The sequence below is a fragment of the Bubalus kerabau genome, chromosome 2, assembly GCF_029407905.1.
Source record: "Bubalus kerabau isolate K-KA32 ecotype Philippines breed swamp buffalo chromosome 2, PCC_UOA_SB_1v2, whole genome shotgun sequence".
Classification (NCBI taxonomy): domain Eukaryota; kingdom Metazoa; phylum Chordata; class Mammalia; order Artiodactyla; family Bovidae; genus Bubalus; species Bubalus kerabau.
In genome coordinates, this window is record NC_073625.1 from 198002790 (window position 1) to 198016320 (window position 13531).

The 13531-nt window shown below is 43.2% G+C and overlaps 1 protein-coding gene across 1 annotated transcript in view; it reads right to left on the reverse strand.

The window, feature by feature from the left end:
• The window catches only part of LOC129644332 (collagen alpha-6(VI) chain-like), a 169226-nt gene that overhangs the window by 93382 nt on the left and 62313 nt on the right, over positions 1–13531 (reverse strand). Inside the window, exons 7-10 of the mRNA XM_055569956.1 lie at positions 11257–11832; positions 7511–8080; positions 590–933; positions 427–505 (exon numbers count right to left, since the gene is read on the reverse strand). Coding sequence (XP_055425931.1) covers positions 427–505; positions 590–933; positions 7511–8080; positions 11257–11832 — 1569 coding nt within the window. The remainder of the gene's footprint in view (positions 1–426; positions 506–589; positions 934–7510; positions 8081–11256; positions 11833–13531) is intronic.

The window sequence follows — 13531 nt, forward strand, 5'->3', positions numbered from 1 at the left end:
CCAACACTTGGAACTCTGAAAACTTCAAGAGTGTTAGAAGAAAATCGTCCAACCCTCCCATTCCTTAGTCAAGCAGAAACGTACATGGTTCACTTCTGCTGGCACTTAAGACATAGAAATATTAGATAGCATGGGGCAAGGGAGGCAGGAACATACTCCAGGAAAGCTTAGGAAGAAGAAATAAAGTAATACGAGAGAAAGGATAAGACACATTCAGTGCCATTCAGTGCCATTTCATATGGGCAGGAGGAAAAAAGTAGATCCCAAAATGTTGTGAGAGCTTGCTTGCCCTCCCAAGTGCATTCAGAGTGGAGAGGCTGCAAATTCAGTGCTATCTGAGCGTCTGCAAATATAAGAGCCAGGACTCAGTTTTGAGATTACAAAGTTCACCAACACTCCTTTCCCAGCCCTCCCCATGCGTGGTACCTTCTTTTCTAAGTTCATCAGATTTTCGTTCAAGTTTTTCAACATCATCATCCAATCCATCTGAAAATAAGAGGGCCACCTAGGAGAGTATTCAAAAAAGAAAAATGAGTGAAAAGGAAGTCACTGCAACCAAAAACCAATAAATAAAATAAAACTAAGTTACCTTTCCCCGAGCAGCCGACTTATTCTGAAATGCATCCCACAGAGAACTCAAGTGGTTTGCATTGAGAAGAGATGGTCCTTTAACTGTTAAATCCTTTAAGCTGTTCAGGATGTTTTCACTGTAGATCTCAAACTTGGGGGAATATTTTTCTGCAGCATTGGTCACTTGAAAAGCCACACTAACCTGAGTCTCTGTGCCCACCTCACAGCTTACCCCATTGAGGGAGCTGATGACACGTAAGATGTCTTGAAGATAGGTTTCCATCCAGGACTGGCCTTCAAGCAAAGTCTGCCCATTCTGCTGAGTTGAGATGTCAAATCCCACCACAACGTCCACAAAGCAATCTAGGATTCAAGGGAAAAGCATATTGTATATTAGACCAATAAAGAACTTTATTTGGCTTGTATGTCATGGTTGAATCATGAGACTTGGAATTCTTGTTTCCATCCCAGTTATAAAGCTGGAAAACAAGGAAGAATGTGAATAGTGAAAAGGCTCAGAATCACTCTTTCACAACCTGTTAAAGTGGGGCTTTTTTTCCCCCCCAGCATCTATAAAATCTAGATGATTCTATAACAAAGTTTTGAAAGATTTCATTGTGTCCACTGAAGAAGCTATGAAGAGTCACTTAAATAGCTGAAACATGTTGTGGAAATGTTAATAGTCCAAAAGAGGAAATTCATTTCACGCTACCTATCAACTGAGGTCATTCAACAAATATTAAATTATAATAATAAGGGAAAAACATTTGAAAACAGAAAGTTGTTTAGAAAAATATATTAAAAAAAGAAAAACTCCTAAAGGAATGATTTTGATGATTTAATCCCTGAACAGAAAACCACTGAATTACTAGAACACATTACCACCTTCAAGGAAAACACTCAAAAACCAATAAATAAAACAAAGATGCCAAAATGTCATCATTGAGTGTTCCTAGGAACTATCCTCTTGAAAAATGGAGTATTTTAACTTTTTACCTAGATTAGTAAAATTACAAACTCTAGTAAATAAGTTCCTGGTGTTTATTTAACTAATTCAGATTGATGAATGAGTCCATGATAATGCGATCAAAGAAATGGAATTTGGGGAACAGTCCAGAGGTGGCAGTCATATGTCTAAATACAATCAGAGAGAGTGGATCATATAAGTCAAGTGGGCTGTCATGGAATGACCTTGCAGACTCTACAGAGATGTCTGCCCTCAAATCAAGAGCCCTTCAGAGCTAGCAAGAGGAGGCAGAGACGGTTTTGGAAGTGGGCTAGGAAGAAGGCTAAAAGTGGATGGGAGTGGGAATCAAAAGGGGGTGAGGACTGGCTACCAAGGGTGGTAAAAACAAAAAAACTAGTGCTCTGAGAATCTGACAACTAGCATCGAGGAGCCCCGGAGCGGGGAGGCAGACTTTAGTTTCAGTACTGTACAGGTCACTACTGTGTTACTACCAAACCACTTCTGCCAAATCTCTTCACCTCTCTGAGCATTAATTTTCTTGTCTATAAAAATAAGAAGATTATATATTTCAAGATAAAAGTACCAAAGAACAGGGAAAAGAAAGGATTGGGCAAGACAGTAACAGTCTCCTGGTTCCCTGCCAAACCCCAAAGCTGATTTTAATTATCTGACTTATAAAGAAAGTCCTTAATTGGAATTAATGATGGCAGAGTTTTAGTATTAAGAAACACTGTCCAACAAATGAACTTATTTAAGAAACAGACTCACAGACATAGAGAAAAAACTTATGATTGCCAAAGAGGGATGGGGATGGGGGAGAGACAAATTGGATTCGTAGATACAACCTACCATATACATAAATAGAAAAGCAACAAGGCCCTACTGTGTAGCACAGGAAATTATATTCAATATTTTATCATAAACGATAATGAAGAATAATATGAAAAAGAATATATATGTACAACTGAATCACTTTGCTATACAACAGAAATTAACACAACATTATAAATTAACTATACTTCAATACAATTTTTTAAAAAAGAAAAAAATACAGTCAAGATAGTAGGATATATTAATAAGATTAGAAGACAGATTCTGAAGAAAACACTTAAGTGCAAAGTTGGGCTGTTGGTGGTTATTAGCTGGGATAAGAGAAAAATTTTGTTGGAGATTTAAAAGAAGGGGATATCTTAGGTGAAAAAAAGAGAAAGAAAGATCTAGAAAATATAATTAGGTAAGTGAAGTGACAGTGAAAGTCGCTCAGTCGTGTCCGACTCTTTGCGACCCCATGGACTATGCAGTCCATGGAATTCTCCAGGCCAGAATACTGGAGTGGGTAGCCTTTCCCTTCTCCAGGGGATCTTCCCAACCCAGGGATCGAACCCAGGTCTCTGCATTGCAGGCGGATTCTTTACCAGCTGAGCCACAAGGGACGCCCACAGTTAGGTAACGACCTAGTTTGTGTACCTCTGAGATCTGCTGTCCGCACACACACCCAGGAGCTGGACACATGTCCCCTGGAGAGCCTCGGTGGCACCACTGCTGGGTCTCCCACGCAGTGTGTGTTGGGCAGGGTTTGACACAGCCTCCCTGCAGTAGGTCTTCAATGACTGGTCTAACCCATGTCCAACCCAACTGAACTCAAGAGAGCTCTGGCCCCTTCCACCACTTCAGCCACAGATTCAACACCACTCCTGTGTCTGACTTTCCAAAGGGCTGGATAACACAGTTCTGTAGTGTGGGAGGGCAGCTCTCCATGGGGTGAACTGTGGCCAGTGAAAGGCAGAAGGTGGGAAAAAACCAATAGATAAGCGGCTCTTCTTCCCCCGATTGGCTGGTCTGTGCAGTGTTTCCGGGACTTCCCGGGTGACCTTCTGCAGGACCAGCGTACCAGTGATGCCTTCTCAGAAGCTGTAGCGAGCTTGGTAACACACAGCTCATATTACTTTCTTCTTTCTTGTATCACTCATTCTTGCTTCCCCGGGACTGTACTCCCACTGGAGCACTGCAGCATAAACTGTGCTTCAAGCTCTGCTTTCTAGAGACCCCATTAAGACAGGGACATAGAGGTCCTTATCAAGAAAAGTTGGAAATGACCATCAATTTTTTCTTATATTTCCCATATTCCTTGAGTCAGTTCCTGAAGGTGTGTCTACTTCGTTCTTATCGGACTGGCCTTTGGCTGAATGTCCTTTTTGACTCATCTTCCTTGATGATGTGAAAGACGAGAGGCACTCTCGACTCTTTCGCTACCTAGTCATGGCTCCATGCCAGAAAAGGTAGCAGGTCCATATCCTGACAACTGCTGGGGGCCTCCTCTGGGTGGTTAGAACAGGCAGACTCCAAGAAAAATCAGGAGATTAGCATGGATGAAGATAAGAAAACAGAGTTCGGTTTAGTTGCTTAGGGGAATTTGGTGTACATTGAGGCAGTAAATTGAAATATAGCTCTGAACTGCTAAACAATTAGAGTTGCTGAGCCAAGGAACTCTTGGCAAACTGTCCTTTTGTGAACTTAACTACTCTATCACTCCATGCACCTGGACTTATAAAATCACTTTAAGATACCTTTGGCAATACGCTATGAGAGTTACTAAGACTCACTGAATATTTACACAAGCTTGTTCTCATGCATTCCTCATGTGTCCCTATGACACACAGAATAAGCAGAAATGCTTCTAATACTCATTTTGCAGAAGAAGGTGCTGTGGCTTAGAGAGGCTTGCCCGAGGTCTCACGGTTGCTATTGTGGACCTCGCATGTGGGAATGAGATCCAGGCCTGTCTGGAGTCCCTACACTGAATGACCTTATTTTCACCACCTCCTGGGTGGCCAGTGATGCTAGGTCATGCAGGTTTCAAGTGCTATATTATGCTGCTGGAAGGGACAGCCTAGCAGGGAGTGGCTTCTTTACATAGCAGAAGCTTTTGAGATATAAACCCATGATGTCTTAATAAGTTCCAGCACTTCATAGTTGAAGCACAATATTTATAACGTGAACACCAGATAACCTAGACAGCCACTATATCAACAAATTTAACAACCCACAAATGTGTTGGAATCAGACAGACATAGATTTTAAAGTTTGCTTAGTTTGTTGCCTTCCGTATAATTTGGGCTGGGCTTCCAATATTCCTTAGAGCTCCCTTTTCCTCATTTGTAAATGGGAATGAAAATACAAACCACAGAGAGTTTGGGAGTTTAATGAGATAATGCATTTACAATATTTGAAAATGCTTGACCCTCCATAGAGGCACAAGAAATACTGATGTTTCCCTCATATCTCCATGCAGCTAACCATCCTTTCCCATAAACTAAATCCTAAGTACAATCAGAGAAACAGAAATAATTTAACTGCACAAATGAGAAAACTAAGACAGGCTAGTGACCGCTCCAAAGTGGTGCACGTTTTAATAAGAAGCAAAGCTGGATGTTCAGGCTCTGAATCTAGTTTCTTTTGAGACACATCAAGCTACTGTCTGAGTTCCCTTGATTTGGGAGTTTATTGTTCAAGAGGAGCTGGTATCCTCCACTGTGTTTTCACAGGCTTTATCATTCCAACCTCATTAGTCCTCAGACCACAGCTTGGCCACAAAGGCCTCACACATTCTTGTTTGTTACAGTAATCACTTGAATTATCTTTAAAGTGTACTTTTCTTATTTATTTATACATTCATGGCTTCTGTTTTGACTTTTCGCTTGGCTTTCTTTGACCCTATTAAGGACAGATTAAATAGTTCCAAGATCATTTTCAGCCTGATATGAATAAATGGAAAGGGGCATTTCATGTGAAACAGGAAATTCATGTGGAAGGTTTGGCTGAGGTCACCAGGCACATTACAAAGTATGGGAGGAAAGTGGAGTGCAATCTACACAGACAGACCTGACCAACGGCAGGACTCTTAAACTTTGGCCCACACACTGGGCCTTATGGAAGGTTTGTGCTTAGAGCCCAGAAGATGTATGGAGGGGACAATTGGTGTGCCATGAGTCTCTGCCCACAAGTGTGTGTGTGCGCACACACACACACACACACACACACACACAAAGAGAGGAGATAATGTTCTCTTAAAGTGAAGAGAGAGGCACTTTGAGAAGCAACCTGGAGATGATACAGCCAAGAAATTCTAAAGAGTGAGACATGATGTAATGTTGCCTTCTGTAAAGGAGAGGCACCCACACTGGAACACCGACACTGGAGGGCTGGAACTTCCAGAGTTTCCTGGGGAAACTGACACATAATTGTTTCCTGTGAAGTTGATACGGCTGCACATAAGAAAGATCTGTGTTGGGCTTCTCTGGTCTCCCATCCAAGAAAGCTGCCTGGAGGGGCAAAGAGATAGCAGCAGATAAAGCGTGCTGCTGCTGCTGTTAAGTCGCTTCAGTCATGTCCAACTCTGTGCAACCCCATAGATGGCGGCCCATCAGGCTTCTCCATCCCTGGGATTCTCCAGGCAAGAACACTGGAGTGGGTTGCCATTTCCTTCTCCAATGCATGAAAGTGAAAAGTGAAAGTGAAGTCGCTCAGTCGTGTCTGACTCTTAGTGACCCCATGGACTGCAGCCTACCAGGCTCCTCCGTCCATGGGATTTTCCAGGCAAAAGTACTGGAGTGGGTTGCCATTGCCTTCTCCAAGATAAAGCGGGAGGCATCCCTAGATGCCCCGAAGATGAGGAAGGCATAAGGTAACAGCTGGAATTGAGAGATGCTCACTTTCCTCAAAGGACAGATGCATCTGACAAATGTGCAGAAGGGGAAGTCTTTGAAGCAGTCATGAGTGGGCCCAGTTTACACAAGGGTTGCTGAAGAAATGGAGTTCTGAAAAGTGCCATCAAGTGAAGAACTTTCCTGATCCTCTTTGGCCCACCTCCCTTGGCCAGCCCATGCTGCAGAGGTTGGACACCACGATCAGTAAGGAGATGGCAAGGCCTGGGAGGAGGGGGCATCATGGGAGGGGGGGACAGGTGCTAAAATGCCGACCAGCTAAAATGGTCATGGTGATTGGCCTGCAGCAGGGAAAGCACAGTGAACTTGACTGAGTGTGGAGTCTGAAGAGTTATCCAAGGATGGACATATTCATCACCAAGAAGAGGGCCACTTACTTCTTTAAAGTGGCTGGGGGCAAGGCAAGAGGTGACCCCATGAATAAATCGAATGGGTCGATGGTAGACAAAAGTGCAGTGACTTGATGACGAGGTCCCAGGTGTCATGTTTATTCAAAGTAATGTTAAATATGAGTTTCCTCATTTCATTTGAACTAGACGCTTTGTGGTTCATTTCTACAGATGAGAAAATTAAACTTAGGAAAGTTAAGCCACTTGTGCAGGAAAAAGTGGCTATTAAATGGGCATTTATAGTCCACTAACCACTCATCTCCAGAGCTTCCTCTTAACAACCGGGTAGCCTTCCTCTCCCTGGTGGAAATCTAGGCTTACTCTTTACCATAGATAGTTATACAGAATCACAGCCAACCCAGTGGGGACTTTTATAAAAATAGAAAGTTATTCCTCCTTCAAGACCTTTTCTTCCATCTATTGGAAAAAAAAGTCAAAATGTGCTAATTTTTAAGAAAATATTTACCAACTTCTGTGTTGAAGTTTCACATTAAGGCTCTAAACTCTAAGATACTCCCTCGCTACCTGTGGCAGCAGTTGGGAGCCCCACTGCTAGGCAACCCAAATCTGTCAAATAGTTTGTTTTCGGGGAACACCTTCTTCAGCCTCCGAAACCACCCAGAGTGTAAACAGGCCTTGTCCTCAGACCTTCAGAAAGAGAGGCATTCCCATCACAAAGAGGGCATGCTCTCCCAGGAGAGGAAAACTGACAAGAGTCTCATATCCTGTGTCTCAATCTACAAGGGACATAAAACACTTGATAACTGTGCAAGGTTCCATTTGAAATCAACAGGCACGAATCTGCATTCTCCCCGCAGCCCCAGAGAAGCAGAGACCCTAGGGACCTGTTGGATACTCACTGCTGTCGCCCCGGGGGGAACAGATGTTACGAACAATCCTCTTCTTGACCTTCTTCAGTTCGTCAAAGTTGTGAACTGTCAGCTTCTTGTTGGCGGTCCCGGTGATCTGAACGAGCTGCTGGTCATCCACATCCCCAATGCCCACGGAGTAAATGTCGATGCCTTTGTGTCTCAGCTCTTCGGCGGCCCGAGCCACCTCGTCTTGGGACTGGCCGTCCGTGAGGACCAGCAGCACCTGGGGGGTACCTGCGTGGATCCGGCTGCCCATGTCCGGCCGGAAGTAGTGCCCCACCTGCCGGAGGGCGGCACCGATGTGGGTGTATCCAAAGATCTGCTTGATGTTTTCAATCTGAAATGAGATCTCCTTCTTGCTGATGAACATTCCCAGGGGGAACTCCGGCTGGTAAGTGTGGCTGAATTGGGCAGCTCCTATACGCACTCTGTTGTTACTGATATCAAAGTCTTGAATGACAGATGCCAAGAATTCCTTCATCTTCCTGAAGTCATCTGGATGAATGCTATTTGAACCATCCATGAGGAACACGAGATCGACTTTTTCAATTTCACAGTCTACAAAGAACACAACAACAAAATCAGATTGTTATTCTTTCTCTAACTGAGCAGGGGAAGTCAAATGAACAAGACTGGAAGCTGACTGTGGCTCACATCATGAACTCGTTATTGCAAAATTAAACTTAAATTGAAGAAAATAGGGAAAACCACTAGACCATTCAGGTATGACCTAAATCAAATCCCTTATGATTAGATTAGATTAGATTAGATCTGATACACAGAGTGTCTGAAGAACTATGGATGGAGGTTTCTAACACTGTACAGGCGGCCATGGTCAAAACCATCCTCAAGAAGAAAAAATGGTTGAAGCACAAGCTGGAATCAAGATTGCCAGGAGAAATAGCAATAACTTCAGATATGCAGATGACACCACCCTCATAGCAGAAAGCAAAAAGGAACTAAACAGCCTTTTCATGAAAGTGAAAAAGGAGAGTGAAAAAGTTGACTTAAAACTCAACATTCAAAAAACGAAGATCATGGCATCTGCTCCCATCACTTCATGGTAAATAGATGGGGAAACAATGGAAAGTGTGACAGACTTTATTTTCTTGGGCTCGAAAATTACTGCAGATGGTAACTGCAGCCATGAAATTAAAAGATGCTTGCTCCTTGGAAGGAAAGTTATGACCAACCTAGACAGCATATTAAAAGGTAGAAACACTACTTGGCCAACAAAGGTCCCTCTAGTCAAGGCTATGGTTTTTCCAGTGGTCATGTATGCATGTGGGAGTTGGACTGTGAAGAAAGCTGAGCACTGAAGAATTGATGCTTTTGAACTGTGGTGCTGGAGAAGTCCCTTGGACTACAAGGTGGTCAGACCAGTCAATCCTAAATGACATCAGTCCTGAATATTCATTGGAAAGACTGATGTTATGGATGAAACTCCAATATTTTGGCCACCTGATGCGAAGAACTGACTCATTTGAAAAGACCCTGATGTTGGGAAGGATTGAAGGCAGGAGGAGAAGGGAATGGCAGAGGATGAGATGGTTGGATGGCAGCACCAAATTGACCGACATGAGTTTGAGTAGACTTTGGGAGTTGGTGATGGACAGGGAAGCCTGGCATGCTGCATTCCATGGGGTTGCAAAGAGTCGGACACGACTCAGCAGCTGAACTGAACTGATAGGGAAATGCTATTTCTGAAGGTGGTGTTTTAGCTTATGCCACCCTGTGGTCCCATTAATTGGAGAGAAAACAGAGACACACTACCCTGCCATAGGGTCAGCGTGAGGCATAGTCCCACATCCTTTTAGGCTTCTTTTCTGTCTGGCTTCACACCATTTTCTTTTCTGAGATGCTGGCAAAGTGGGGGTGATGTGACAGAAAATGAGCTCTCACCTGCAATCTAGGCTTGACTTCCAGAAAGCCCAGTGACAGTGGTAGCATAACAAGAAAAATAAATGACACATCCATCTAGGGATGTGAACAAACAGACAGATGGTCTTTATTACTGACTTGGCCTTGCTGGCCAGTTGAGTCAATAAGCACTTTTCTCGTTTCTGGCAAATTGAGTTTTAAGACACAAGACTTCCAGCCTCTATCTTGTCTCTTTGTCTCCTAACCAGCCCGCTTTCTGGTGCATACAGGCAAAAATGTCAGCTTGAGAGAAGTGATTTTGAACAATTCACGATGGTTTAGCGTGCTATGCTGCCCTTGTCTTATCACAGCAAATTAACAAAAAGAATGTGAAAGCCCATTGCCAGTGAGTGAGTTATGCTTGGCGCATGCTCATGTGTGTTCTTCAGCCTTCTGGAAAGCATTAAAATTTCCTTGAATTCCCCATAGAGCTCATCACTGACCTAACATTATTAATTCTCATTTTAGCCTCAGAAAAGATGAAAGATATCTTGAGATTTCTGTAACTGAGATAAGCAAGGAAGAGATAAACTATCGGGTGAATAGATCCCTCAGGAACTGGTTAGTTCATTAAATGCCTTTGTTTCAGATTCAAATAAAGGAAATGAACTTTCTTTGTGCCCAACGGAGAATATTCAGTATAAAAATTCAGTTTCGACTTCTACAGTGGACTTGAAAAGGTCAGACTGAATTTAAGACATTGGCCAATAGAAGGTAAGAGACTCATCCCAGCTTTTGTTGAGACCCAGATGGATTTTGTTAGTTTTGTGAACGAAAAAGATAGTAGCTATAGTCTCAGGAGGCACAGCATATGAAAAACAGGAAAGTTAAATAATTTTTAAAAGGAACTGCACCAAGATATTGAAATCCTAGGTTAATATTAACTCTCCTAACAAAAATACTTGGTATTTTTAGTAAAGCACATCCTAATAAAAATACTAAGGAGTTTTAAAAGAGCATAATCTCCCTTTGATAAGAAACTGTAAATTGGCAGCTGAACACATGAATGAACGAATACATACATACATGGATGTGGCAGTGCAGTTTCGAGCTGCCAGAACAGAAACGTAGAACCTAGGGCAGAAGTCCTGTATGCTCTCTGCTCTGGGAACATCTGAGGCTAAACGGGGTGTTTAGCACTGGGCTCCACGTTTCAAATGAGCCTGTGCCATAACAGAAACATGTGAAGGCACAGGGAACTTCTGGACTGGAGGAGATAGGACTCCAACCAGTGGTTCTGAGCAAGAGAGGGACTTGATTTCTTGTGTAAAGAACAGAAAGAAGAACTTTCTGTGGGTAAAAGTGGCATGCAAAAACCCATTTGTGTTCCAATAGATACAGCCTGTTAAAAAAAATGGTGAATTTTGTTGGTTATTCATTTTAAATATAGCAGGACCTATTGTGTAGCACATGGTTCCTGCTCCATGTTATGTGCCAGCCTGGGTGGGAGGGGGCTTGGGGGAGAACGGATACATGTGTATGAAGCGCTGAGTCCCTTCACTGTTCACCTGAATTTACCACCACATTGTTCATAGGCTATACCCCAATACAAAATGTTTCTGGTGTCAATAAAAATTAAAAAAAATTTTTTTAATTAAAAAAGGAAGTATAGCCCCTCTTCATCAACAGAAAAAAAAAAAAAACGGTGAATTTTCCATCACTGGAAGAATTTAGGCAGAGGTGAGTAGGAATGCTGTAGAAGGTTGAAGATTTCACAAGGTGGGAACTTCTACAGAATCTTCACTGCCCCATTTGGTTTCCCGCTTATTTGGACCTCTTCTGATAATTAAGAAAATGCAATGGATGAATCTTACCTACTTTTGAAGAGTTACATACGCTGGCAGACACATCTGAAAAAATCCCCTTCAGACCTCCAAAAGTTTCCACGAAGAAGTACTTGTCACTCGATCCTGCCATGGCCAGCAGCTCCACAGGGTTGGCACCGGCGATGCCCACGGCCAGGACAAGGACGCCCTTGTCCCGCAAGGCCTTGGCTGTAGCGTTGAGCTTATCGGCATCGTGGGATTCCCCATCGGTGATCACGATGAGGACCTGCGGGACCCCTTTGTGCAGACGGCTGCCCCGGGCTTCGGTGAACATGTGGTCTGAGAAGCCCAGGGCCTCAGCGGTGTAAGTGTTGCCCCCCATGGGCTGGTCATTCTGGAGCACCGAGATCACCTCCCATTTGGTGTCAAGGTTATCCAGATAAAATAGCACCTCCGGGTCATCCGCGTACTTCAGAGCCCCAAACCGGACGTGATTCTTGCCCACATCAGCTTTTTTCACCAAGTCGATCATAAAGTCCTTCATGATACTGTATTCATCATGGTCAATGCTGCCAGAGCTGTCGATGACAAACACGACGTCTAAAACTTCAATGCGCTTGCATTCTGAAAGAGGAAGGAAAAGGAAAACTGATGAGATTAGCCTTGTACATTATGGGGGACTCACATCCCCCACCCTGTCCCCCCGCATTTTAAATGCCAGGGTGTCCCCTCCATAGGATCAAGCTGTGCATCTGAATGTCTGCTCTCTGGATAACAGACACAGTACACATACTCGTTTGTGTCTCTTTTAGGACAAGGCAGATGTGACATGAAGCCTGCTGCAGTGGGTGGGAAGCGGGTGGGGTGACAGTCACAAGACATCAGAGATAAACACGACAAGTGCTTTTGGACCAAAAAAACCCAATTCATAATTCTGAGGAAATTTTCCTGTATAAGTGGTACTTTCAACATGTGCTTTCATTTATACAAATCCGTCCATATTTTTTTTTTTAAGCCACAGGGATCATGAGGTTTTATTCTTAAGATAAACCTTGGGGAAATGACCAAATGAAAATAAATTTGGCAACACTATATTTTCTTCATGGCTAACTTTCCAAGGTTGCATTTTCTCCTTTTCTGACTTTCTTAAAACATAATCTGTATTCATGTCTGGACTTTGTTATAGAAATTAGCCCATTTCACACTTGGCCCAACCAAGTGATCCTAGCATGACCTCTTATTAACTTTTTAAATGTGGGGTCAATGCCATGGAAAAGTAAAGCAATCCATGTGTGTATCACATTGTATTCTCAAGTGCAGAGTTCCAAACTCCAACTCATTCATTCTAGAGAAGTGGAAATGTAGGATGGTGAATGATTTAGTCCTTATGTAGCACCATCTGTCTACAGGCCTGAGGAAGGTATGTTTCAATTGTTACTTCATCCATTTTGGAGAAATGGAATTGTGAAGGTTTCCCTAACCCTTCCCCAAGGCTCACCACATTCCCTTCTTTGGAAGCCACTTCCTTACAACACGGTAGGGCTGTTGCAAACCCTAAAGCCAATGTACTTACCCACCTAACTGGAGGCCATATGTACAGAGCCATGACCACATCACCCAGGAAGTTTGGCTTCACACAAATAGAAACGCTGTCCCCTGGGCCTTCAGCTGCTCAGGGGAGCCTGCTTGGATTACCCGGGAGGCTGCAGGGTAGGCTGTTCAGTCAAAGCACCCTTCAAAGAGGTCATATTTGTTTGGGTTGGAGTTACCGGGATGCACAATCCAGGTGTACTCCTCGAGCCACAAAACATAGATCGCAGTCACCAATACTTCTAGTGCAGGTTGGCCAGAACTGTTATTTGAACAACACGATGACGTCCCTTTTTTCCTTTAAAATTCCGTTAAGATTCATCTCCTTCCTAGTTTTCCAGAATGCCTCTGTTGTCAGGCCGCATGGGTCCCTTACTTCTGCTGAACCTTTCTTACTTTCATTCTGCAGCACCCTGGGAACACCGTGATGACTACCCATTTATTTCCTCTGAAGCATCCATTGCTCAAATTCCTATATCTTATCCCTCCTTTATAAGATTTAATAAATATCAACATCTTCTTACAAAGATTATCTCATTTCATATAAGTATTTTAAAGGTTTTAAAAAATTGTAAAATGAACAAATGTAAATAGTGGATGTTAGGTCAAAGGAGAGCCACCTTGTCCAGGGGTTACGTCCCTCTACTACCTGTCTTCTGCACACCACATGTAGTTCCTAAACTCAGATTATATAAGGCCGGGACCCTGCCTCAAGGTGGAACCGACTCTGTGC